The following is a 27,748-nucleotide window of genomic DNA, read 5'->3' on the forward strand; positions in this document are numbered from 1 at the left end:
TCCAAGAGGGAAAAGGTGGGGGTACAACCCTGCACCGCCTCCTCCCCGAGTCTCCCACCTGCACCCTCCCTGGAGAAAAAGTGTCTGGTTGATGTAAAGGATCTCAGCAATCACTCAGTGTTTAGCCTCAAAAAAAGAAAAAAAAATTAATACAGTAGGGAAAAAAAAAATCACAAAGGCTGTCCCTTCAACAGGAACCAAAATCAGCACATGGAAAGAGTCACGGACTCACCCAGGAAGTAACAGCTGCCCCAGTGTCCCTCCGAGAGGACAGCAGCCACTGTCTTATGGGGGGGTGGGGGGCGGCCTCCAAGGTTTCACACCAACAGCCACGCCAGCCGGCCTCTGTCTCCCCAGCTAGGGTCACTGGTGGCTTATTCAGAGGTGATTTTGATATAAAAGGAATGGCTTGTCCAACCCAGAGGTAAAAGAGTTTGTGAAGAGCAAGCCCATGAGAGGAGGATGCCCTCGTGAAGGAAAGCCTCCAGACCAGCCCTTCTCATCAGAACACGCTTGTGAGCCGCCTCCACCCCTCCCCACGCAGGCTGACCACCTCCACCCACAGCGTCCCTCCGCTGCTTAATCCCACCACCGTCTCTCAGATGAGGAGCAGAGAACTCATTCCACAAAGTTCAGAAATCGATCCTGCAGGAGCAGTTTCTGTAAGATTTCAGTCGGGCTGCAGGCTTCTGATACTCTGTGGTAATACTCTAGGCAGAGTTGCAGGGCATTTAAATATGGTACAAATGAGATGTACGGGCGACAATGAATCAATGGGAAAAAACACAACTGCACAGGTTTTACTTTCTTAATATGGTTATAAAATGCTGCCAGCCAGGGCTTTCCAGTTGAACTTGGTTTGGTATGGAATGTAATCAGTACACACACCTGTGGCTTAGACACGTACAGTCTCACACAGACACAATCTTACACACACACACACACACACACAAGCTCACACCCCATACATACTGGCAGCACACACAACAGGCTCGCCGACACAGAAAATGTAAGAAGGAATAATTCAATTACATCTCAGTAAAGAAGGAAAATGCAGGGCTGAGGAATCACAACAGTCTCTTTAAAAAACTCAGCTTCACAAAGGTTTAATTCTCCTAAAGACTTTTCCGGTCAGATGCCTTAGAGAAGGCGGAGGGCTGGTTGGGTTCAACATCCAATTATCTTTTGTGCTTTGCAAAATCCACAGAATAAAAAGGTACAACAGGGCCCAAGGATTCTGACCCGGGTGAGAACACACAGCAGTTTTAAGTCTGCTTGGCGATTAGTGATCATTATATATTTTCTGTGAGAAATAAGTTAGTCACAGAGAGAGTCCTGAATAAAGGGCCTGCCCCTCCCGCCGCCGTCAGAATGCCAATGGCTCGCGTGCACCGCCTTCACGTTTCTGAGACCACAAACCCCAGCCCGAGTTTGCAGCCCGCCCACCTTGAGTTTAAGGGTGATTAAGTACACTTGTAAAATAACGTATTTGGATTTTCAGCTGTGCTGCCTACAGTGTCACATTTAAGAACAGAGAGCCCGTCATCCCTGCATGCAGAAGAGGGGCTACAGAGATTCCGGGGGTCGGGGGGCAGGAAGAGGGGACAAACACCAACCCCGAGCCCGGCCCGCGGGCAGCCCTGGGCTCGCGCAGCTCGGCCGGGCTGCCGGCGGGACCTGACCAGCGACATGGCCCCGTGGCTGGCCGTCTGTTTCCCTTTGCTGAGCAGGGATCAGGGTGCGTGCAGTCTCGTCTCCACAGGGTCCCTGCTGCCCATGGGGGAGACAGAAGCTCTGCTCTCCTCTCCAGATGGACCTGTGAGCGGGCCGATCTTGTTGCTCCGTCCTGGGCCCGGAGCCCCCGCAGAGGGCAGGGCCGCAAGCTCCAGGTGGGACCAGACGGCAGGAGTTCACGTCCCCGTCTTGGCCGGGAGCGTGCCGGCCCCAGGGTCCCGGTGGGAAACGCGGCCACAGGGGCGGTGCTCCGTGTCCGAGACCCGGCAAGCCTCCAGCCTCCCCAGTGGGCGCCTGCCCCACTTGGCGTCCAGGAGTGAGAAGGGCAGCAGGACGGATGAGAACTGCACAGAACCCGGTGTGTGAACACAGCTTATACCTGTTCTCACCAGCTTTGTGCTCAGGACCCGGAACCGAACAAAAACAACACATCCAGTCCCGTGAGAACGGTTCTGTTTCCGTGTGGACTGGGTGCCCGGTTGAGTCACCCTTCACCAGGGCAGGGAGGTGGGGATCGCCCGCAGTCCCGTCTGGAGCCTGGTGCTCCAGGTCCCCCGCCAGCAGGTGGTAGAATCAGGGGGCTGAATTCAGTCCTGTTTAACTCCAGGTTCAACCCAACGGCCCGCTCCATCATTTAGAAAGTGAAGGGTGTGGTCCCAATCCACAGGAGTCCGCTGCGTGAGCCTCCCAGCGGCAACAAACGACCCTATTTTAAGTTTGCAAACTGTGACGCAAGAATCCACGTTGGTGTAGAGGTCGGGGTTCAGCTGAGCCCCTTCTCTTGCGTGGTAGCAGGGGTCCCGCCGCTGACCACTCTGCCCCTTTGCTTCCTGCCCGAGCCCCTTGCAGGAACCCGGACCATGTGCAGCAGAGGGGGTGGGGCAGCAAACACCACCCACTCTTAGTTCTTCTCAACCAGGGCCCCTCCTGGCGGCGCACAGGTTACGCCGACTCGGGTGAGCAGAGGGTTCCTGCGTCCGAGAAGACGGCACACGGGCCAGCTGGGCCCCGAGGGCTGGGAGGCTGAGGCTGATGGGGAGAGGGCCCGTCCACTGGGATGGCCAACCCTAGACAAAGACGAAACCACACACCTGTGAGAAGAGAAAGCTGGTGCAGCAAATCCGAGGCTCCCAGGCACCCGATGGGGGAGCTCACCAGCAAGGCTGGGACCCGTCGACAGGGAGGCTGTTCTTGCCCTGATGATTCAGGCCCCAGAGTGGCCACGTGCAGTCTCCACACCAAAGATGCCACTGAGGAGCTGGACGTTGAGCTGGTTCCGAGAGAGGGCGGGGCTACAGGCGTGGCCGGGCTGACGGGGCTGCAGGCTGGTCCCCAGTCCTCGCTCAGGGCCCTGTGGGGGCCTGGGTTCCAGACCCATCGCCGGGGCTTCCACTTCACCAGGGACCCAGGACAGACATGCCGAGGCTCTGGGGAGGGGGAAGCTGACTCCATCCTCCCCTCCCCTCTCACACGGCACTTCACGTCGTTGCGATGAGCCGTTTCTGTAGATTTCTGCTGTAGACGCACCCAGGGCACCTCAGAGCCAGCCAGTGGGCAAGTGGCCGGAGATGTGGGGACTGACTGGCCCTGGCACCGGGGCGCTGGAAGCGGGCGGTCAGCTCTGCCACTTGACGGCTACGACCCAGGTATACGCACAGCCTGGCACGGACACTGCAGACCCGTCCTCTGCTCAAACAGGGCAGGCGGACGCCACACTGCTGCTCTCCCACTTGCGTCCTTAACTGTTCCTGTCCGAAGAAGCCAGAACCATGTTTGGTGCCGTCAGCTCCACTTAAAAGTCCCTTAAAACTTGAATGGCTACGCGTCTTGGATTGGAATGCAGAGTTCAAGGTATACGAGGTTGTCTGGATTCTGTAAAAACGAGGGGGGAAGCCAGGCAAACACTGGAGTTTGTGACCACAGTCTCTCGTCACTCGTGCTGAGCCGTTTTGGAAGATGCAAACAGAAATGCACAGGTCACCCCGTAAGTGGGCGTCACAGCCAGCCTCCTCACTCCGCTTCTGACTCGGGTAGGCAGGACCCCACGGACGGGGGGTCCAGGGAAGAGCACAATTTGGGTGCCCATCCCACCTGATTTCTGAACTTTATGGGCAAAAGAACACCTACAAACGTCCCTTAGACAAACCAACACCCCACACATACAGCTGTTTGACAGGAAGGTTACAGCTGAGACCAGTCTGAGTAGACGACATTCCCTGGCTCTGGTGCTCCTGGGCATCTGTCTTTCAAGCCCACGGGGCTGTCGGAAGGAAAGGTTTTCAGTTTCGGGAAGAACCTCTTTCTCTTAACACCCACCCGGAAAGCAGGACCAGAAACAGGACTCTACCGCAGAAGAAATCCCAGAAGAATCCAATTTGGAAAGAATTTAATTAACAAAATAAAACGGGAGGGGGGAGGGGTGAAATGGTCCCGGAGGGGCTCCAGGGAGAGAGGACCCCCCAAGGCCGCCCGGCCCGCCCGAGCAGGACCAGATGTGCGCTTGCCGCCGCTGCCTTCCCAGCCCGTGCCTTTCTGTAGACGGAAAACCCCAGACGCCTGCGCACTGCTGTGAGCGGGCTCCAGAGCTCCTGGCTGGCTCGGCACATGAATGCATGCAAAGCATAGGTGTTTCGAGGGCTTCACCAAACAGTTGATTTTGGCAAAAAAAGAGAAAACGAAAAGCTAAAAATTCATAAGCAGGATTAAAAGCCACTGAAGTGAAAACAATGTATTTCTCAACAGTATGGAATGAGACTACAGCTACAATCTTTTTTTTTTTCTTTTTGCTTTAGAAGTCTCTGCCATCCTCTCCTCTCCCCAGCTCGGGTCAAAGTTCATAGCAGCATGACTGCGAAGTCCTCTGTCAGCCAGTGTTCCCTGCCTCGGGGCCCGAAGAGGTCACAGGTCGCAGTCAGTCCGTTCGCAGAATCATGGGAGGGTGCTCGCTGTCGTCCTCCAGCCGCAGGGCGCTGGCCTCCTCCTCCAGCCCTGAGCCGCCCGCAGCGCCCAGCTCGTCCGTGTACACTGCGGAGACAGCGGCGCCTCAGGCAGGCCGAGCCCCAGTGGGCAGTCCCCTCAGGGAGGCTGACCCCCTGTTGGGCAGTCCCCTCAGGGAGGCTGACCCCGAAGCGGGACCTGGGCCAGCAGGGAGCTCACGGCCCACAGGACGTGCACTTGTCACCTCTGCCCTGACCAGCGAGCTCTCCACAGCCCTGAGCCACTCAAGACACAACTGACTTTCCAAGACCCATGAAGCTCAACAAGGAGCTAGGCACTAATGGGGACCCAGTGGACAGGCTGCAAACGGCCCTCCGGGATCGGGGGTGGGGGTGTGTCCAGAACCGTGGCAAGGATGCTCAGAGCCTCCTCAAGCACATGCTGCCCTCACCTCGGAGTGAAACAGTGAGCAAGAGTGTGGCGGAGCGTGCGACCGCACACCGCCCAGGGCGGCCTGGGGTAGCTGGCCTTCTCCTGCCTGGGCCTGCTCGCTGACCCGGGCCACAGGCGGGAGGGTCAAGACCAAGGTTTTTGGGCAGAACCTGAGCTGAGCGGAGGCAGGTGGTGGACAGGCCACAGGCACCTGGAGCCACGGGACTATTTCTGTTTCAAAAATGAAGAAATGGACTCAGCCTCGGGAGGCCTTGAAAACTGTGCTTTACAACAGCGGGCCTGAGGTCTGCAGGCCGCTGCCTGAGTGCAACAGGCAGGCTGGCAGCGCTTCGAGAGCGACACCCACGGTGCTCCGCCCCAGGCTCCGCCCAGCCCTTACCCAGCGCCGTCGGGGACGAAGGCACATGCGGACCCTTGGCCACGGCCACGCTGTACGCCTGCGTCACCAAGGGGCAGTCATGGGACGTGGAGTCCAGGATCTCGTTGGTTGTCTCCATGCTGCCGTCCAACCTGGAGGAGAGAAAGACACCAGAAGGGATAGTCAGGGCCACGTGGGCAGCACGCTGCGCTGGCCCGCGGGGCGACTCCCCCGAGAGTGGTCACCGGGATTTCCACACACCTACGCTGATGACGAGAGCTGGACCTAGAGAGGCAACTGCACTGCGCTTTCTAAGACTGAAGAGCAAAACCAGAGTACGCTGTAAAATAACGAAATCAACCCCCTGTTCTCCCTGATTCTAAGAGTTATTACGGTACTGCTGTTTAAAACAGAAAACCCAACGGTACTACCTCCCAATTAACTAATTCAGAGACAACAGCAGCATCTCAGTGGGACCCTGGGCCCCAGGAGAACCTGCCCCCATCACAGACAGCGCCCTGGGTTCGCCCCTTCTGCACATGACGCTGAGCTGAGCTGCATCCTCAGTGGTCCTGCCCCCAGACAGCCCCCGCCAACCCACAGAACAGTGCGCCCCGGCTGCCCTAGGCTCTGCCTGGGTGCTGAGCCGGGCACGGGCAGAGGCGTGGAGGGCGGGCTTGCACCCACACCGATGGGAGGTCATGCGGAGACCTGAGTCTCTGGCTCCCTGGCTTCGGGAAAACGAGCAAGTTGCCCCCCGCCCGGCGGAGGCGCAGCCGACTCACTGGTGCTGCTTCATGAGGGTGCACTCGCCCCCTTCCTGGGGGTCCAGGTTGTACATGTACAGGTACCCATCCGAGGCGCCCACCAGCAATCGGGGAATCTTCTGGATTCTAGTGAGGATAAAGAGCAACCAAATTCTAGAACCAAAACTCACAAAGCTCTCATTAAACTAACAGCCTGGACTTCAGCCGGGCCAGGGAAGAGCGCCCCGCTCCGATCGAGCGAGCGTAGCTTCATGCACACACACTGTCTCACACAAGGATCGAGGGCCTCAGAGCGTGTGCGGCTGCCGGCGCTGGAGGCCCCGGGCCACACACTGGCCTGCTCACGCAGTGCTGAACTAACCATGCTTTCTAAATGTTCTCAACACCAGGAGGAGGAAGCGTGGAGGATTGGACGCTGCGGGGCAGGCGTCTGGGTCCCCTATCAGCGTCCACCTCCGGCCCCCTCCGCGTCCACATGACTGGTCTAAACCAGAGGGCCAGGCGTGCTGGTCATCCCCGGTGGCCTGGGACCCCGCTCCCGGCTGAATGCATGGGACAGAGGCAGTGCCCACCCCGACTCACGTGGCCAGCGCGCAGATGTTCTTGTGGCCACAGAAAGGCAGGCGCACGGTGGCGAAGGCCCTGCCCTGGTTGAACATCTCCGTCACCTGGGAGGGCAAGTAGCTGGTGGACGCCATGAGCACCTTCCCGAAGTAGCCGGTCCAGGTGGTGGGCTCCTCCTGAGGCCTGGGAGGAGGACACACTGTCAGACACACGCGGGCCCTCGGCTGAGAACGACCACGCGCCCCTCATGCAGAGGCGAGGATCAGCCCCGAGACGCGAGAGAAGTCTCCCAGGCTCGCGGGGAGCCTGGGGACATCACAGAGCATGTCCTCCGAGGGTCAGCAGAGGGGCCAGGGAACAACTGGCCCCTACTCTGTAGCTGAGGTCGTGAGGCCCATGTCCAGGCGCCCGCATCTTTCTATCGGGAAGTCTCCAAACACTCCAAGCACAGCCCCGACCACGCGCTCCCGCAGCCCATTCAGACGTGTAAGTCACTGCACAGGTGCCTCAGAGTAAGACACAGCACAGATAACAGCGCTGATCCTAGTGGGAGGCTCACCACAGAACCTGACACACGACAACAGAACACGCCCTTCGCCACGCACACTGCTGCAGTCACGCACTCTTTCAACTAATCACTGCACAAATGGAAAATGCCTCTGAGCGAGAGGGAGGTAAGTGCCCCCTCCCAGGATGGTCCCCAGAGATGCGCCATGGGGGGAAGCGCTGGGGGGACCACCCTCTGCTGCCCCATCCAGCAGGTCCCCCTCAAACCCCACCCGTCCCGCTGCTGAGCCCCCATGAGCCCTCCAGACACACTTCTGCGCATCGGCAGACAGAGGGCCCCGTGTCCCTTGCAACGTCTCTGCAACTCACTTTTCCTTCACAGTCTCGAGTTTGAAGATGTGCACAGTCTCAGTGTTGCTGGAGGCGGACAGGAACATGCCGTCCATGCTGAAGGCCAGGGAGCAGATGCTCACACACCTGGGGCAAGAGGGACAGGGCCGGTCATGCTGCCGCCCGGACGTGGAGGGCAGATGGCAACCAGCACCGCCGCCCCCTCCGGAAAAGAAGTCACAGTGAAGGAAGGTCCCCATGACAGGTGCATGAGGGTCTTATTCCTTTCCAGTCACCTCAAAATACGTGAGGAAGGGGAACGTCTGAAAGCTGACGCCCTGACCAAGCCATCCTTTAACAAGCCTCTAGTGGCCAAGTAACGAAAGGAATCAAGGCTTCACTAAATCATTTTTAGCAGAATCAGGCGGGACTTACAGCACTAAGCTTAGCTAAAAAAATCTAACTACTGAGATTACAGCAACTCTTGACATGGAAAACACGAACTGGCAACCTTGACAACGTTTAAGAATAAACTTCTGACATCCTAAACTCTAGTTTCCCCTTAAAAGATCACTGTAAAAACCACAAAGCCTGCGTTTGCTCATAACCCTGCAGCCACAAGGTGTGCTTGGTCCTGTCCCTAGGGAGGGGCTTTGTTCCAGCCATGTTTCTGGAGCTCATGGCGCACTGGCTTGTGCAAAGGCTCCGACGTGGCTCCCGCCCAGAGGAGCTTGGAGGGAGGCGGGCGCTGAGCAGTGAAGGGAAGGCACTGCAGATGCTGCGGGAGAGGCAGGAGGGGGCACTCAACGACTGGAGGCACAGGAGCCTGCAGGTCACGGCCAGGGCCCGCGTGGAGACAGGCTCCTCTGAGGAGCTGGGAGAGACGGGGAAGGGAAACACGCCACAGCAGGAAAACAAGGATGCAGGGAGCCTGCAACACCACAGAGTCCTGTGCGTGGAGCAAACATGGGGAAGGGGAGGCCCCGAGAGGCTCCCCACACGGCTGTCCCCATCTGTCACACTCCCCCCGGAAGAACAGCCAGTAGGCTCAGGTCTGAGGGATGCACCTGGTGAACACGAGCCGAGGCCACGGCGAGCACGAGGCCAGGCAGAGACACCTGGGGCGGGCGAGGCGGGCGGCGGGGGGGAGTGCCCCCCAAGGTTCAGGAGCCAGGAGGCCAGGAGGAGGGCAGGGATGTTCCCCGGGACAAGCTGTGTGCAGCATGGTGGGTGTCGGGGCCATGCTCTGGCCGCTGGGTGGAGCACCCAGCAGGCAGGAGAAACATGGAAAACCTTGGCAGGTGGCCTGGGGACATGGAGGCGTCCCTGGGCACAGACTGACACCGTGGCTGAGGACGGAGGGGTGGGCTGCCCAGAGTGGAGTCTTGGGGCAGGGCCTCAGCGCAGAAATGCAGACACAGGAGCAGGAGCAGCAAAAGGAGAAAAACCCAAAAAGACGAGCGCAAGGAAAAGCGAAGGGAAAACGGAAGGAAAGAGGAAGCAGGGGACAGGGAGGGCCGGCAGCCTGAGATCGCCCTGGGAGGCCTCGGAGAAGGAGGCTCCAGGTCCCACGGGTCAGGCCCCGCAGGGATGCAGACGTAGCGCCACAGGACGGCTACGCTCTGCGGTTTTTTTAGAGATAAACACTGTGCGGGCCAAAGCCACCTGCCGGTTGGAGCAGGGCTGGGGTAGCTGCTCATGGGTTTTCAGAGCCTAGGAGAAGGGGAGGAGCCACTGCCCAGGTCAGGAGCCCCCAGCGCCCACTCACCCTGGGCCCAGCTGGGCAAGCTCCTCTTTCCACAGCCTGGGCTGTTGGGCCACGCGGCTCTGTGCTCAGCACAATCACAACAAAACCCAGTATGCCTCTATAACAATGCCCCTTGACCTCCCACAAGGCCCCAAGCCCCTCCTGCCCCGCCAGCTGGGCTGAGATCGCACTGCTGGATGGGGATCCCCAGGACTCGAGTGCCCACTGCTGGTCACAGAGAATGTGAAACCGAATTGCGAACAGACGCTCCAGATTCCATTCTGGAGACTTGCACACTTTACCTCTTCACTCCTCTCCTGAACTCGAAGAGTTTCTGTCCTTCTGGAATGGAAAACACCCTAATCACGGTCCCCTGCAGCAGGAAGAGGAGGAGAGAAAAAGGAACTTGAGCTGAGCGGAATCAGACTCGGGTCTCTCGCTCATCGGACGTTTGGGCGCCAACAGCTGTCCCAGCCGCACGGCCCTGAGTTCTGCACCCCGTCCCTCGCCAGGCGCTGTCAGAGCACACCCTGCTCTGCCGTGAACACGGTGAAACGTCGTCACTGCTCACCCTAACGCTGAGGGCCCTGCAGTCACAGCTGTGACACTCCCTGACAGGACGGCTAAACGCACCCCGGCCCAGCACGCCTCAGCCACCGTGCTCGCTCGGCTCAGGAGCGCATGGCTGCAGGCGGCCCTCCAGGCTGTTACGTGGGCCCGGCTGTGACCGGTGGGGCCAGACACCGTTCTAGGGACTGGGCTGTGTGAACAAGCTGGACGAGCTGGTGGGCCTCCGGGTTTCCATGTGGCCACCTTACCTTCTCGGAAGCAGTGGCGAGCTTGGTTCCGCTGGCGTCGAAGGCCAGGGCCGCTAACGGGCTGTCGTGAGCCGGGATCATGTTCGCAGCTCTCTGGAGGGAAGGAGAAAGTGACCCTGTGACCACTGTGACTGCGAGGCTACCCTCGATGCCCACGAAGTCACCCACCAAGAAGGCCCATGGCTGTTATGGAAACCCCTGCACGGTTGGCTCAGACGCCAAGTCCACCCGATTAACCAGGGGTTGGGGAGGGGGCAAGGAAATGCCACTCAGAGCCTTAAAAGAAAAAGCGAAGCAACGTCCCCACGGAGACTCTGGAGCTTCCTCCGTTCCCTTCCGCACTCACACTGCGGGGTACTCAGCACGGAGGGCGGGGACAGAAGCATGGCTAGAGGCAGAAAGACCCAATCCGCTCGGCCACCAGGAGGCCGCGGCGGGAATCGAGCCGCTGAGCCAGGGAATGAGGAGGCTGGAGGAGACGGCCCTCGCCTGAGGAAGGAGGCGCGTCGCACCGCTCCCCCAGAGCCTCACCAGGTTGATGGTGTCGAAGACCTGCACCTCCCCGATGGTGGCGCTGCCCGGATACGCCAGGTAACAGTTGTCGTTGTTGATGGACAGGGCACACAGGCCTGCGGGCAACACAGGGCACAAAGCGGGTCAGGTCGGGGCCCCGGGAGCCACCGGGAGCCACCAGCAGCCTGCACGAGTGCAGCGAGACGGGGAGGCCACGAGCTCTGACGCGACCTAGCTGGTTGCATCGCTGGGCGTTTTAAGTTCCACCCCGCCACACGCCCCGCAGGTGACCGCAGGCCTGCCCAAACGCACTAAGGCGTGGTTGGAACTGATCAGAAACCCCAAGGCTGCAGGCTGACCCAGCCCACAACCATGTGGTCACGAGACCAGCCTCAGACGGGCAGTAGCTGACTCTAAGAGCAACACTGTCTAAACCTGTGGAACCGAAGAGGAGAGAAAACTCTCACGACAGAGACCTCCGAACGTCAGTGCTGCCTGCCCCGCTCACCGGTGGGGTTCGGGGGCGTCTCCCGGATGGTGTGCAGCACCTTCATGTCCCGGATGTTGTGAATGTAGAGAGACTCCTCCAGGCACACGATCAGCCTCTGCGAGAGATGGGGACACGGAAGCAGGATTTGAGGGAGAGCCAGACCCTGAGCCTCAGTTAGGGCCTCCTGCACCGGACACCACGCTCCTTCCAAAACTCCGCTCGCACATCGTGTTCCAGGCCCCGCCCATCACCGCCCATCACTGCGTGCGCGTGCCCGTGCTCCCGGCCCCGCCCACCACCCTGTGCGCACCGTGCTCCAGGCCCCGCCCCCACCCATCACCATGTGCTCCAGGCCCGGCCCCCACCCATCACTGCGCCCCTCACTCCCCTGCAGCTGAGCCCCCGCCTACAACTCCGTCCTCCGGTTGGAGGAGGACCTCTGTGTGGTGTCATTCAGCATGACAGAAAGTGGTCCCTAGCTAAGAAAGCTGGGGTTCGATTTTGTTTGGCTCTCAGCCCCTCCCTCTCCCCCCCGCCCCCGCCACGAAAACCACGTCGAGGCTGGGGTCGCTCTGGTGAAGCCCTGCTGCTTTCAGAATCCGATGCTGACTGAGGCTGCGACTAAACCACAGCCACGTGGCCATCGCCGGTGCTACCTCAAGTCCTGGCCACCAGGCCCACGCTCCAGGCCAGACATTCTTGTGGGTTTGGAGGCAGACACAAAAAAGTAGTAAATCTTTCATCTTTAGTTAAAAGTTAAATTAACAGTTAAAAAAGGGATAAAGAATTCCTTGGCAGTCCTGTGGTCAGGACTCTGCTTTCACTGCTAAGGCCTGGTCAGACCTCATAAGCCACAAGTATGAAAAGAAAAAAAAGATGCTCAGAGGTTTTTTAAAAAGGTAACTCGTAAAAGAAGGCTCACATCTCGAGGGATGGTTAAAGCTAATGGCACTAGCCATGGCATCTTCACAAAGGGGCAGTCTGAGCAAAACCTCTGAGATGAGAGAGCAGAGCCGAGCCCGGGTGGGCTGTGAGGGGAGAAGAGCGGCCGGGATTTGCCCGAGGCCTGGTGGCCACTCCGAGATCGCTGGAACAGCCTCGCAGCCCAGAGCCCCCCAGAAACCCAGGGCCCCGGGGCGGTGAGCGGGAGTGCCGCCCACCTGCCTGTTGAGCTTCACGGCCAGGATGGTGTTGGAGTAGCTGTAGTTGCAGATCTCGGTCCCCTTCTTAAAGTGGCAAACCTTCAGCTTCCTGGGAGCTTTGAGGCTGACGATGGCCACCAAGCTGCTTGAGAACAACCTCTCCACGATGCACACATCTTCAGTGTCAGCTGAAAGGAGGGAGAAGACAAACCCACGTGGGTGTGTACCCCTGCCAACCGGCGCCGGGGTCCCCGCACATGAACACGTGTCTAAGGGCAGGCTCCCTGTGGAGAGCTCGGGGGCGGGTGGGGGGCAGACCCCCAGGTCAAGTTCACGGTTTACAAGGCCCAGGCGAGGCCCACAGGCTGCCCCGCACCCTGAAAGGAGGGCCTGCTCCTCAGAGACCACCAGCTCTCGGCCACAGGCAAGCCACCCATTCCACACGGGCCGTACCTGACACGTGACGGGCCCCAAATGCTCCCGCATGACTCCACGTCAGGGGGCTCGCAGCCACTCAGCTAGGAGCAGGGGCTCACGGACCCCAGCGTGGTCTGCTCTCCGCCCCTTAGGTCCCTGCGCCCCACTTACACGGGGACACCCCCACTCAGAAGACTGTGCTTAGACACCGCACGCATGGTGACCTGTCCAGAAAATGGGCACAGTGGACCCCACAGCTGTCACCTCACCCCGAATCCCGGGTTGCCCCACCCCCAGCTCCCTCACTCCCCACCTGCGTTTACTTGTGGTCACTGGGGTCAGTTCAGGGGAGGAGCAAAGAGCATTCTGGAAGGCAGGACTCTGGATGATTCCCACGGGCAGCTGTCTGGACCTGAGCTGCAGCTGAGCTGGGGTTAAGCATGGACCCGTTCATCGTCCTAACAATGGCCCGAGGCCACACTCTACTCGGTGAGGTGCTAAGCTCAGAGGACAGAGAACTAGATGGGTCACAACCCGGGCACCTGCAGGGCCTGACCCCACTGTGACCAGGCGTGTCTGTACACAAGACCGAGGGCTCCTTCCAAGAAGCCCTGTCACTAAATTCCATGCTTTAACTGAAACACACACGTAAGTCCGTTTAGAAACCAAATGACTACAGCCAATGAGTAAGCTCCAGAGGCCTCTGCATTAAGGCAGAAACTCTTTCCAGGAAAACACGGTGGCCTGGGTCAGCTCCACGTGGGTTTGAACTCTGACGTGCTCAGCACGGGGCCCATCCAGGGGGAGTCAGCCCAAGGCGACATGACACACATTTGTGGGAATAAAGCAGGGTTTGCTCTTACATGGAATGGGACGGGCAGCAAAGTCAAGCTCCTGGAGAACAGGCGAAACCAAGCCACAGCAGGAAACCCAGTGCACGGCCTGCCTCCTGGGGGTGGGGTGAGCGAGCTTTCTGGGGTGATGGTGAACCCTGATGGGAGTCCAGCCACACGGATGTCCATGCATTAGTCAGACATGGGACGTGTCCTCCAGATGTGAGTGTAAATATGAGTGTACTGACCGCACACGGGGACAGGTGGCTGTCTGTAAAGTGCTTTGAAACGCAGACACACAAGACGGGCGGGCAAGTACAACGCTCACAACAGACTCCAGATCCTCGGGATGTGGGTACTGCCTATAAAATACTTTCAACTTCTCTCTGTGTGTGAAAACTTCCATTAACGAAATGGTGAGAAGAGGAAAGGGATGAATCGTTCATTCGCTTAAACCAAGGGCAGAGAAAGTAAGGAAACACTGGCTTTAGGTGTCTACCTAGCTTCCCACCCCACTCTCAGTTTGAAAAAATTTTGAAACTTTCATGAGAAAAAGCGTAAGAAACTTCTTTCTAGCATTTTAACAACAGGAGGTGTGGCATGGAGGCAGCCAAGCTGTTTCCAGCTGCAAACATTCCTAAGAGCGAACACTGTGACAAACCTCCGAATACCCAGCACCTAGACTCACAAATGTCATCCTCCTGCCTATTGGCCTCAACCATCCTTTTCTTTGCTGACTTTTCAACGAGAGGCTCATCATCTTGACGTTCCCGCTAAATAAGTGAAGACACACGAAAAATGTCTTTTCCAGCTCATGAAAAAAGTGGAAAATTTCTTACATCAAAAGCAGCTGAGAGTGGATCAGGTATTTAATATAAAACCCGAAGCCAAAGAACCAAAGAAAGACACAAGAGAGTGCTTATGCACCCAGAAAGGGAGGATTCCAAAAGCCTCACGAGAAGGGCTGGAGGGCAAAGAGATCATGAGCGAGGGGAAGGAGCAAACCGCCCAGAAGAAGAGTTTGCAACCTCCACCAAATGGCTCCTGTGCCTTCAAGCAGGAAGAGAAAGAGCAGGAAAAAAGCAACTAAGAAGGAAACACGCAAAGGACAGTGACTTCCGGAATCAAGTTTCATTTCAGTTATGATTTAAGAAATGCAAAAAAGACAAAAGAACATTTAAAAAAACTCAAGCTTATAAACACACATCCACACCACAACCTACACACAAACATTCACAGCAGCCGAAGGGGAAACAGTGCCAAAACGAAGGCACAGCCATGGTTTGTCCATCGACAAAACCCAGCACGTCCACGCCCCGGGATGCCACTGAGCGAGAGAAAGACAGGAAGTGCTCATCCACGCACCAGCATGGCGGAGCCGTGAAACCGTCCCACGCGAAGGGAGCCAGGCCCACGCGATTCCATGTATCTGAAACTTCCAGAGCAGCAGATCGACAGAAAGGAGATGAGCGGTTGCCCAGGGCTGAGGGGTGGGGGAGTGGGGAGCAGTCACCCTGCTGCTAATGGACTCGGGGGTTCTTTGGAGTGATAAAAATGTTTTAAAATTAGATTAAGGTAGGTTGCACAACCCAGTGAATACACTGGAACCTGCTGAACTGACCACTTTAAACAGGTGGTTTTTTATTGGCATCCAAATTACATCTCAAAAAGCTATTAAAAAAACCCACAGGCAGACTACCGCATCCATGTGAATTCTGACCAGTATGCTGAGATCCGATGTAGCGAGCACAGGGTGGTGAGCAAGTGACGGACAGACGGGGGCAGCAGCCCGGTGTCAGTGACCCTCTCCAACCACGGCCCTGGACCGGGACCACGCACAGGCTTCCACAGGCTCTCAGACTGCCGAGATCCCACACTAAGCATTGGGTTTTTCTCTGGGAAGCACCCGCAACTTCCATCAGGCTTCCAAAGGAGCCAGAAAAATCAGAGAATGGCCGAGGCTGCCTGCAAAGGGCAGAGGAAGCGCCAACCACTCAAAGGGCCACGCGCTTTCGTCTCCGCTCCGGCAAAACCCAACCGAGTGGACCCCGACCCTTCAGCCCCAGGATGCGATCCGCCTGGACCTTTCAGGAGCACGCCTCCACACAGTGATGCACCTTCACACACTGCCAAGCTCACAGTCTGCCCACGGTTCACTGCTCGTGGCTCACGCGCCGCGGGTGGTTCACGTGCCGTGTGTGGCTCACATGCCGCTTGTGGCTCACACCCTGCTTGTGACTTACATGCCGCTCGTGGCTCACACGCCGCTTGTGGTTCACACATTGCAAGGTTTGCTGCTCGTGGCTCACACGTCGCTCGTGGCTCATGCGCCACTGGTGGCTTACACACTGCTCGCGGTTCACACACTGCTTGTGGTTCACACATTGCCAGGTTCACTGCTCGTGGTTCACATGCTGCTCGTGGTTCACACCCCGCTTGTGGTTCACTGCTCGTGGCTCACACGCCGCTTGTGGTTCACACCCCGCTCGTGGCTCACACCCCACTCGTGGTTCACATCCCACTCGTGGTTCACACCCCACTCGTGGTTCACACCCCACTTGTGGCTCACACCCTGCTCGTGGTTCACACCCCACTTGTGGTTCACACGCTGCTTGTGGTTCACTGCTCGTGGTTCACACCCTGCTCGTGGTTCACACCCCGCTTGTGGTTCACATGCCACTGTTAGTTCACATGCCGCTTGTGGTTCACACGTTGCCAGGTTCACTGCTCGTAGCTCACACGCTGCTGGTGGCTCAGGTTTCCTTATCTTTCTGCTGTGTTATCTCCAGCTCCAACATTTCTATGTTATTGCCTCACTCCCGAGAGAACTTTTGAAAACAAGCAGCCACAGTGTTCACAGACCCCGAGTGAGTGGTCACATCCCACTACACAGAGGTGTGCACGGCTCAGCCCCCCAGGCACGGCCGACAGCGCCGGGAACCAGGCTGACGCCTGGGGAGCAGAGCAGTATGGGCACGCCCGGAGGCCTGGCACTCACGGCCCATCGTGGTGGCCTCGGGCAGTTTGTGCTGAACTTTCTTCCTAGAGATGCCCATCCAAATGGAAGAAAATACTTCAAGAAAGAATGCTGTCCTCCTGGCACACTGCAGAGCTGGTGGTGATAAAACTCCACAGGGCGAAGAGGGGCGGAGCCAAGCCATGCACCAGCACAGCGCCGTCCCCGCTGGGCATGTCTGGGGTGCGGGGCGCTCAGAGGACACGCGCGTGTGCAGCCCACCTGATCCTCCGCCACAAGAGAGGGTCCTGGGCTGCCCCGCTGGAAGACCCATCAAGGCACACCTCATCAAGGGGACTATTCCAGCCAGCACCCAGTCCGCCGATTCTGGACCGAGATGGACAGCCTGCTTGTGTTTCGTTTCTGAACCGAAGGCCTCGTGAGGTCTGAGGTTGTAGCTCAGAAACATAAAATGCAAAGATGACACAGGACACAGAATCTGAAAAGGCCAACTTTTCCTTCCAAACTTCTGTGGCATTTTACAAACAATACGACGTAGAATCTGAAAAGGCCAATTTTTCCTTCCAAACTTCTGTGGCATTTTACAAACAATAAATCTACAACCTTTATTTATATTGTCTACCAGAGTACGGTTTCACCGCAGTAGTGTTTCAGGGAAGAGAGACCACATATTTGCGCATCATACACCTTGAGGTAAACAGAAAAGGACGCAAGAGGGAAAGAGAGAGCGATAGAGAGCGCGGGCACACGGTGGGCAAAGCGTAAACGCGGGAGTCCCTGCAACTGTAAGTCTAAAGGAACACTGTAGAGTCAAAAGCAAAAGTCTTCCAGTGCTGCTGGGCAAAGGTCTTGTTTTTTTTTGTTGTTGTTAAATAAACAACAGAACAAGTAGTTGTCAATCTTGCTTTTCCCAAGACCAGCTCTGGCTCATTCTTTCTGTGGCAGCAGCGGTTACTGACAGAGAGGATCTGAAGTTACAACGGTCGGTCACGAGTTACGGTCAACTGAGCCGGGCTGAATCTGGAGCAGTAAGTTCTATTCTGTTCAGATTCTGTGTGTAGAAAATGCCAGAAAACCATCTCGGTGCAGCAGCTAATCTGTTTTCCAAGAGACATTCTTTTTATCTACTTAATAAAAGAATATGAAAGAGGAAAAGTGGATAATATTCTAGGAGTAAAAGAATTCCATAGCTTCAGTGCATTAATCCTCAGAGAGTTCTCTGTGCATTCCCTCACCTATTTGAAGGGCCAAAGTTCAGTAAGAGCAAAGAAATCTCTACACCACCGTACCACGCTGGTCAGTATACACCCACTCTTCTAATGATGCTATCAAGACATCACATTTGGGGGACTTCTCTGGTGGCCCAGTGGTTAAGGCTCCACGCTCCCAAAGCAGGGGGCCCAGGTGTGATCCCTGGGCAGGGAACGAGATCCCACAGGCTGCGACTAAGAGATCCCATGCCACACCTAAGGCCTAGAGCAGCCAAAAAAAAAAAGGGCATCACATTTTATTCCATCAAAAACCTTTGAAAAATAAGGTGCCAAAAAACACTTAATAAACTTCAAGGAAACACATTAGTCACTGAACGGATTCAATCTGAGAAAGTGCCAAGACCCTTTCTAAGCACAATGGGTGGGGGTGGGGTGGGGAATCCTGTACGTTTCAAGCCAGATGACTAGTCACTGCAGCCACAATTCAGCAGCATAGCTCGGGCACTGGTGGGGTGCAGATTTAATAAACGCTCAGTCATCTGAAAAGCCCAGTGGAATCCTTGCTCCTGTGAACAAACTCTCTACAGGAAACGATCGTGTGTGGGGCAAGTGAGGGCGGCCAGTGTGGAGATGAGCAAGTGCTCAGGCTCGGACACACTTCATCACCCAGACAGCACCCGCCAGCTCCACACTGGGAGAAAGGCTTTCGTAGGACATCCGGTAAGCGTCAGGAGAGATGAGGAGTCAAGTTGGTGGCAGGAGCCGTGAGCCAGGGACCCGCACTCGAAGAACCCTGCTTCCACCTGTCTCCTCATGAAAGGCCCAGATCCCGGCCTCCAGGGACCGCAACAAGCCGGGGGCCTTGTGGGGGTTCAGATACCGTCCACTGCTGGAGGTGAGCGGTGCCCGAGGCGGACCCGAGAGGGGAGGCCAGGGCCTGGCGGGAGCCTGGTGAGCCTCGGACCCTGGTGGAGCACGAGAACTCTGCCGCTGTAAGTACCGGGCCCATGGAAGCGACTTTCCTCCTGCGGTCCTCACCTTGTGCTGACGGAAGTGTGGGGGGGTGGGATTCACATCTGTGTCTGCGCCACACTGTGTCCCAGGCCTGACATCTGACACAGTACATTTGCCCGTTCCTGGTCTGCTTCCATTTAAACAGAAGGGTCACGAAAGCAGGACTCTGTCACCGCTGCATCTCCACGGCCGGAACAGGGCTGGCACACAGCAGGTGCTCAATGAACGGAACCAAGAGTGGACATGGGATGTCTCTTCACAACCACTCACTGAAACTCCCCCTTCGTAAGGGACACTAACGGGTAAAGGAGGATTCCAAAAGGGAATACCAAACCACGGTGGAAGCAAAGTTGCTAACGGTGGAACATTCCAGAAGCAGATACTGGCATCGTTAATAAGGAGAAAACCCAATTTCCCCAACTGCATGCCCACGTGGATAATTAAAATGATAAACACAAATCTCTTTGAATTCATACCCCAGCGTGACGGATTACGAGCATACCGGCCTCCACAGTTCTCTGTAAAAAGAATTCTTAATTAGGTCAGGCCACGGGCAGGCTTCAGAGTTATCATCATGTACAGAGAAACTACTTATAAACCACGTGCGTGAGAAAGGACTAGCATCGAGGATGTATAAAGAACTCTCAAAACTCAGCAGTAAGAAGTGGCCAAAACAAGCAAGCACATGAAAAGGTAGTCAACGTCATTAGCCATCACGGAAACAAGAAGTAAGCCACAGTGAGGTAACACCGCGCAGACCCACCAGAATGGCTAAAATAAAACATACTGGTCACACCAAAGGCTGGCGAGGACTCTGAGGGACTGGCTCACTCATTCGTTACTGGCAGGAATGTAAACCAGTACAGCCTCCCTGGAAAACAGCTCAGACTTAAACACAAAAACACCCCCACACCAACATACCACCCAGCAATCACACATAAGACATCAATCCCAGAGCAGCGATGCTGCATCCACACGAGACCCCGGACACGAACGTTCCCGGCAGCTCTATTTCTAACAGCCCCAGCCTAGAACCAGCCCACATGTGCTCTGCCAGGCAATTCATTTTGGTGAACCGTGGTGTTCCACTTTGCAATTCTCCTTTGCCTGCTAATGTCTCGTACGCAGGGGGAGTTTCAGGTGATGGTGAAGCTGATGGGCCCTGTCCACACACAGAATTTCAGCAACAGAAAAGGGGGCGCTACTGACACCTAGCAGCTTGGGCGAACTTCCAGGGAAAGATGCTGAGCGAAAACAGCCAATTCTCAAAAGGTTTGTTGTTGTTTAGTCACCAAGTTATGTCCGACCCTTTTTTGATCCCATGGACCATCAGGGCTCCGTGGGATTTCCCAGGCAAGGACAGCGGACTGTGTTGCCATTTCCTCCTCCAGGGGATCTTTCCAACCCAGGGATCGAACCTGCATCTCCTGCATTGGCAGGCAGGTTCCTCACCGCTGAGCCACCAGAGAAACCCCTCAAAAAGCTACATACTTCCATTTATGTAACATTTGCGAAATGACAGTCATTCTGGAACCAGAGGACAGATTCCTGGCTGCCTGGGATTTGTGACTGGGGGGTGGGTACACAGGTGTGGTTACTAAAGGGCAATGGAAGGACTCTGCGCTGTTAGAACTGCCCGGTAGCTTCACTGTGGTGGATATGGGTGTTCAGGCTGGGTGGAACCACATGGGCACACACACTGACAGCATGTACGCGTGCACGCGCGCACACACACACACACCCCCGGATTGCTTCCTGTCGCCTTCCTGACTGGGACGCTATACTGCACTTTTGCAGGATGTCACCACTGGGGGAAACCGGGAACAGGGTACCAGGAGCTGGAGTACTTCTCACAACTACACGTAAACCTACAACTCTATTGATGGAAAAGTTATCGTGTGCGAGTCAAACCTTTTCATCCCATTCTCACTGGGGCAGGGGCTGTACCTACTATTATTTATTCAGCAAGTACTCTCTCTCTTTCATTCTTTTACACACACGCGCACACACACACAAAGAAACTGAGGTCTGTGAAGTGATCTATGTAAAGTCACAGCAGGTGACTGAGAAAGGTGGCAAAGTTCACGGTCCTCCTGCAACCCCACAGGTCTCTGACACACAGCTATGAAAATACCATAAGAAGCCAACTGGCAAAAAATAAACCATTCCAAGGGGGGGTGTAAAATTTTCAAATTCTGGAATTCTTCTATGAGAGATACCTAAATGGTTTTATTGGCATTTTAAAAGGGGAGCATTACAGAGTAATACAGCATGATATCATGTATTGAAAGAGAGGACCCACAAAACAAGTACTTCAAGTATTTCTACATGTACATTTATAAGCATGCAAATGCACACTTTGATTTCATCTGGGAGAACAAATACCAACGTTCACAGCCACAGCTGCCCCCTGGCAGTAAGGCTAAGGTGAAGGCAGATCCGTGGTCAAGGGGTATCTGGATTTTAACCATCACGTTTCAATTAAGAATACAACCTGATTCAAGTATAACTTGTCTACTTTAAGAAAGGGGAAAAATAAAGCAAACACTTACTGCATTCATAGATCTGTTCCAGTTTATCCACAGAAGAAAGGGAGAAAAATTTATACCCGGATTTACTACCAACAGCTAGAGACCTGCAAAAAAGCCAAATTCAGAAATAAGAGCTGAGACGTGTAGGCAGGATAATGTACAAACGAGCTCCACGTTACCAAACTTTCTCCATCATCTCTACCCAAAACTAGCACACACAGGTTCGTGCACCTGGTACCAGGTGAGTGGTGGCACAGGAGAAAAGAGGTGGGGCAAGGAAGACGCCGGATCTCACGGCCAGGAAAAGGCGACTGTCAGCAAAGACAGACAGTGACACTTTAAAGATAAGTTTGATATAAAAATAAAAGTACTCGACCCTAAACCAACGATCCCATCAAAACACAGTGGGGTTTCTCAGGGGACCCGACACACACGCGTGGTAGTATGGGAGCGTCCAAAGGTGACGGTAACATTGCAAACCTTAAACAAAGACACTTACACCCTTGGTGAATGATGGTGTCTCTTGGCACTGCAATAGAGTTGTAACAAAGGCAGCTCAGTCATGTGATGCTAAGCCTGAGCAGCGGGATGGAAATAAAACAGACCAAAGAGCTAACTCAGTCTGCAATGGGAAGACCACATCGCAGAGCTGGCCCAGGACAACAACCTTGCGTGTAAGAACCCACATTGACCACCCAACACCACTGCTTGCTAAGAGGCTTGGCAGGACTTCCGAGCTCTCTCTCCAGATGCCCAGCGTGGCAGAGCTGCAACACGAGATGAAGTTCCCTTGCAGAAGATGACTGCTGGCTGACCAAGGCGGAAGAAATGAGCTGCAGGCACGGGTTTCAGAAACAGAGAGGACGGGAGCACAGAGCAGGAAGTGGTGGGACATGCGAACTCAGAGCTGGGACCTTTCTGGAACTTTATGTCTGGGAGGGCAACGCAACAAGAGGAAGCGGAAGGTAAACCAGAAGCCTAGAAATAACAACACTGACAGCTCACACGATGAGTATATGTAGGCCAAGATAAAAACTAGGGCTATTTTCATGACCATTTCATCTATTAGAAACTTGAGATTTCCAACCTCTTTCATGCTTAGGCAGAAGAAACACATTCAAAGAACAGACTGGCTGTGAATACTATTGAACTTTCAAATTGTAATTGGTTCACCCCAGAGATATAAACAGAATAAATCTCTACCAACTACAACAATTCTTCTCTGCAAAAACACTGCACTATATTGAATTAACTAGTAATTAGACATTGTTACCTATAAATATTTTGAAAATCAATAATGGAGCCAATAAAAACACAAGAATACTCAGAAAAGCTAAAAATAAAATCTCAACAATTCATAACTTCTGGAAAATTGATGTCCAGGAAAAATGTTTTCCAGACAACTTAGGGTTACTATTTTAATAACCCAAGCCTTTTTTCCAGCATTTGTGATTCTCTTAAAAGGTCATTCTTATACAGGTTTCTGTGTGGGATGGCAAGCCCTCAACACCCGACTGGACTCACATCACTGAACGACTGTACTGTTAGAGTGAAGTGACTCTCAGAGCCTAACGGGAGCTGGGGTTCAGGCGGCAGACTGCCGCGCTGGGTTATACGCCACCTCTCACCTTTCGTTGTACCGGCAGCTGCCACTGCTCTCCAAGCATCCTACCAGCATTAACAGGCCCTCCTTCACATTTATTGTTGACATGGAAAGCAAGTCACCAAGCCTAACAGTTTTATACGTAAAATAAGCCCGGGGCCTCTTCTATGCGCAAACTTAACCACACAGAATTAGTGAATGAGAACCTGCATTTTTATATACTCAGGGCCTTGCCTGTGCTCCAAACAGGCAGAATCTGTTAAAACTGATCGAATACTAGCTCTCTGACATTCTTCCAGATGCTCAGAAACGGATTTAGGATACTGAACACCTTCGCTAGTTTTCACCACATGGCTTCCCTCTTGTGAATCCCAACCAGTGGGAAATGTAAACAAATATACACCACCTGTTTTTGATAGGTGCGTGTGGTACAGCGTGAGCATACACTTTACCAGTAAAGGCGGACACCTTTAAAGGATGGCATGGAATATAAACAGGTGTGATATTTACATCTCGGATACCAGCAGTCAGGTTCATGTACCCGACTTTGTGGAGCTTCTGCTCTTAACAACACCTCGAGACTTGCCTGACCCTGCAAAGGCAGCATGGGGCAGGTGTGGTAACAGCACGAGAGTTCCCTGACAACGAATCTCATCCTAAGTGCTGCTGTGGTGAAGTTTTTGTTTTGTTTTTTAAGGTAATACAATAAGATCTTTTACTGACAAAGGAAAAACCAGCAACAGCAGAAAAAAGGATATATTTACTTAATACCGCATTTCACTACCATACCCCTGCCTTCGAGTGTGCCTGGTGTCAACATCCGGGGACCCTGCTGCACCCTCTGGAGATAAGGCTCGGTCCTTCACCTTCAGGGGCGGGAGACAGCCACTGCTCCCGAGATACACTTTGGGCCAGCCCTCTGTATTTTCGCCACACACAGCTTTCCTCCACCGCAGGGCTTCCTAGACCGCCCATCCTGAGCCTCTGGGGGTTCTGCAGGTTCAAGCAGGCTGGTTCTCTGCCTTTCCCAGCAGCGATGCAGGAGCCACTTCCTTTATCCCTTGCTGGCTTCCAAAATTTTGTTGCCGGTGCCTTTCTTTCTCCTTCTCCGGGCTTAAGCCTCTTTCAGTATCTTTTTGATATTTTACTGGTTGCCATTCTATCAGGGTTCCGAGCAGGGCCAAAATCAACTCTCGCGTTCCATCCACCATCTCTACCTGCAGGTCTCTTACCGAATGTAAACACGAGTGCTCAGTATGTAAGGCAGGGATTGTCACTAAAAAACAAACACGCTTTTAAGAAAACATTTTAAAAACGTTTTAAAAGAAAAAAATCACTCTTAATGCTCTTTTCTTTATTCCATTACCCACGATCAGCCAGCCCACTAATGTTTTCCCTTTTCATTATCTTCACCAAAGAGCCACACTCAATGATGGGGTGAAGTGGAAACAGCCCATATCCACAAAAAGGAGTGACCTGCAGTGCTGCTGAGAACTGGCAGGCCCCAGGGCCCACCTCAGTAAGCTCCTGTCTATCCCAGACCTCACTCGGACATCCCTAAAGCCTTTCAAACTCAGTAATATCCAAAGCAGAGTTCACCTTCCCCCTAAACCGAACCCCCCTCTGCACCTTCTATAATGTGCTGTCACTGTTCATCTCGGGCCCAGGCTGGACACGTGGGAGGGACCTTCTCCCTTAGGTGTGTTATGCACCTCCCACGGGTCACACCAAATCCCACTGGGTCCCCAGTAGCTCACCACCGGCCACTGCCGCTGGACAATATCCTCCCCAGTGACTGCCTTGGTTCATCAAAAACACCCTCCACGTGCGGGCAGAACCACCAAGAACTTCAAGGCCAAAGGGTCCTTACTCCCACGCCCCTGGATCTACTGATGAGGGAAAAGGGAAGAAGCGGCCTTCCAGGATAGCTGATGTCACCTAGAAGAACCCCGGTTCAAGGGGGCAACAGATCCAGACCAACGCCTCCCTACCGCCTCTGTGCCCGCAACGTAGACACAAACAGCATCAGTGCTACAGACAGAAGACGAGGGAAGCCAAGTCTGTGTCCTTCTAGGTCTCTGAGGAATGTGGCTTCTGAGTGATTCGGCCATTGCCCAGCGACCACTGAGTCTGCCCAGGCCTCACGGGGTCCCCTGCAAGTACTCAGGCCCTGACATTTCCGTGGAACAGCCAAGCGATACTCCGTGCCTATGAGTTTCTTAATTTTGATGTCAAAAAACAAAAACTCCTCCAAAACAAGCCTTCCAAAGGGTTACTTTCAGAAACCAGGACTGGAACTAACCAGACAAGACGAGGGAGATGACAGGGACCGGCTTCTCTTGATTCTTTTCCCCCAGTTCTTAGTTTAAAAAAAAAAAAAAGAAGGTAAAATAAAACATTCAGACTTTTAGAATAAAAATCACAGGAAACAAACAAACAAACAAAACACTTACAATATTTGAAAGTATATTACTATCACAGACAGGACAGATACAGTTTCATATGAAAGGAATACTGCTGTTTAAGTATTACTGTATAACACACAATATATTTTCTATTAAGTAAAATGGTTCCAGATTTCCTCACTGAATACCATGAATGTGGATACAACAATCCTCGCCTTCTGAGAAATTATCTTAGTGTAAATACTGGAGGTGGGACAGGGAGGGAAAGGAGCGTGCGGCCAAGCCTCCCCAGGAACTTCTGTTCAACTTTCAGGTGTACATTTACAACAAACTAGTCACTTTAATCAATAAAATTTTAGTATAATCCTAGCTTACTATTCCTTATAATTTCTGCTCATACTCTATCAAGGTCTCTTTGGCAACTCAAAATTATGACGCAGAAATCTGGTCTTGAACTAGTCACTTTAGGACTCACAGAGGAGTGGGAAAACACATAATTTCTAAACACAAACAGATCTTATTTCAGGCCAGAGTGACATTCTTCCATTATATAGGGAAACTGGTATTTGAATGCCACTTGAAATGACAGCAAGAGAGAATGCTTTCCCGTATCTGATTTCCTGTCAATATACGTGGTGAGTGGTGAAAAACAGAAATAACAGTAGAAAATGTTTTGGGAATTTTCTAATTTATACAAGACATAAAAACCCATAAAGCTACCATTCTTACTGGTCTCAAAATACTAAGGGCTTAAAAACGGAGTCATCATTGGTTGAACTGCCCTCTTCCCTACCCAGGTTAGTATAACATAGTTCTCAGTCACAACACCCTGCAACAGGTGGTCCAGATTGCTCTGGTTGGAGTGGCTTTTGGTCACCATGCTAATCCTTCGCAGTTTTCATTTTAAAGATCGCTACAGTCTACTTTCTACGCTCACCATCCTCCAGACCCTACTCTGTAGAAGTAAACAGCAGGGTGGACTGGAAAGGAGGCTGGAAGAGAACTCAGGAAAGCTGCCCCCACCCTACTATTAACCAAGTATAGACCCAGGCTCTGCTCAGAAGCTCCTGCGCTTCGGTTTCCTCTTCTGAAGTTGGCACAGGTGATCTGCTCCCTTCCAAGCCTCATCCGAGTCCCACCGTGGGGGGCTCTGCACTATTTTCCCAACTCTGGAAGGTGCGACTGAGCACCCTGTGCGTGGCACTGACTTGGTGCCTTGCCATTCTGCAAATGACCTTTCTTTTGCCGATTCTATCGAGCCAGGAACAACTCAACCTACTAGTTAGTATGAAGCCAACGACCCACTCCTCCCCTCTTACATCACTTCCTCTTACTCACTTCTCAAGATGGCTCTCCTCCCTTCCAGTCCCACAACTCATCCTTCCTTCTCCAGAAACCTCCTCTAATAACTATCCTCACACGTTTCCCCAGGAGACAGCCAGCCTCTGAAGGATAGGCTTCAAACCCCTGAGGGTTTGGACAAACAGCTTTCGGAACCCAAGGGTTGGCATCAAGGACCACTCTTCCCGTACAAGGATGGCCCATTCCCAGAGGCCCCAGGACTCCTCAGGGGTTTCTCTGTTACAACCCGCCCCTTAGCTCAGCTTCTCCCCGGGTCAGAGACCAGAATTACTGCTAAGTTTGTTTCTCGCTCGAGGAGGACATCAAGGTTTCCTGTCAAAAAGAACAGCAAGAGAGGAAGAAAAGGATATCGAGGGATTCCCTTAAGACGATGAGGAGATGAGAAGAGCCTGGAAGAGCGGAAGGAGTGAGGCAAGAAGGCTGACGAACAAGGGGTGTGGGGGGAGGCGGGATGCAAGGGAGAAACTCACCTCCCACCCCCACCCCCACTCCAGAGATTGTTGGGACAACAGGTCAGGCCACAAAGTTCGGGCCCAACTTGGCGAAAAGTGAGATGGAAAAGACAAAGCCTTCTTGGAGATGGGGAAAAGAAAAGACCTCCCCTGGTCCATCCCTTTCCCCGCCCAGAGGTCGCACTCCCAGGGCAGAGCCTGGAGGGTTCCCCAAGGAAGGGGGGCCCGCCAGGGGTGGGGGGACGCCTCCTCCCTCCCCGGCTCCAGGTCCCCTGGGCCCCCGACCCCGACCCCCGCCCCCGCCCCCTCCCGTCCTTACGTGACGTCCTGGTTGAAGTTGGCGAAGAGCAGCTGGCTAGCGCCGGCCTCGCCGCTCTGACTCGCCAGGTTCATGGTGGGCGCGCGGCCCGCGGGCCCGGCTGGGGGCTCGCGCGCGGGTGGGGCAGGTCGGGGTGAGCTCAGGGTCGGCGCCGGGCCCCGATCGCCGCCTCGCTCGCCGCCGCCGCCTCGCTCGCCGCCGCCGCTCGCCGCCTGAGCATTAACCGCCGCCTCATCCCGGCCCCCCTCTTGTTTATGCTCCGGA

At 54.5% G+C, this 27,748-nt stretch overlaps 1 protein-coding gene across 1 annotated transcript; it reads right to left on the reverse strand.

Moving 5' to 3' along the window:
• Window positions 1–4,103: 4,103 nt before the first annotated feature.
• On the reverse strand, window positions 4,104–27,748 carry WIPI2 (WD repeat domain, phosphoinositide interacting 2). The gene is made up of 12 exons (XM_019988003.2): window positions 27,485–27,748; window positions 21,365–21,447; window positions 12,379–12,548; window positions 11,237–11,333; window positions 10,747–10,844; window positions 10,216–10,308; window positions 9,700–9,770; window positions 7,690–7,797; window positions 6,832–6,996; window positions 6,268–6,375; window positions 5,504–5,634; window positions 4,104–4,758 (listed from the first exon to the last, which is right to left on the reverse strand). The coding sequence occupies exons 1-12, from the start codon at window positions 27,556–27,558 to the stop codon at window positions 4,646–4,648; spliced, it is 1,311 nt and encodes a 436-aa protein (XP_019843562.1). The 5' UTR covers window positions 27,559–27,748; the 3' UTR covers window positions 4,104–4,645.

Source organism: Bos indicus, chromosome 25 (genome assembly GCF_029378745.1).
Source record: "Bos indicus isolate NIAB-ARS_2022 breed Sahiwal x Tharparkar chromosome 25, NIAB-ARS_B.indTharparkar_mat_pri_1.0, whole genome shotgun sequence".
In the NCBI taxonomy this organism is placed as follows: domain Eukaryota; kingdom Metazoa; phylum Chordata; class Mammalia; order Artiodactyla; family Bovidae; genus Bos; species Bos indicus.

Bases quoted from the DNA above. Each gene is read 5' to 3' on its own strand.
- WIPI2 (XM_019988003.2), bottom strand. From the start codon at position 27,558: ATGAACCTGGCGAGTCAGAGCGGCGAGGCCGGCGCTAGCCAGCTGCTC. The intron at 21,448-27,484 runs GTAAGGACGGGA...GCTTTTTTGCAG, and splicing joins AACTTCAACCAGGACGTCAC to GTCTCTAGCTGTTGGTAGTA. The intron at 12,549-21,364 runs GTAAGTGTTTGC...CCCTCCTTTCAG, and splicing joins GGAACAGATCTATGAATGCA to CTGACACTGAAGATGTGTGC.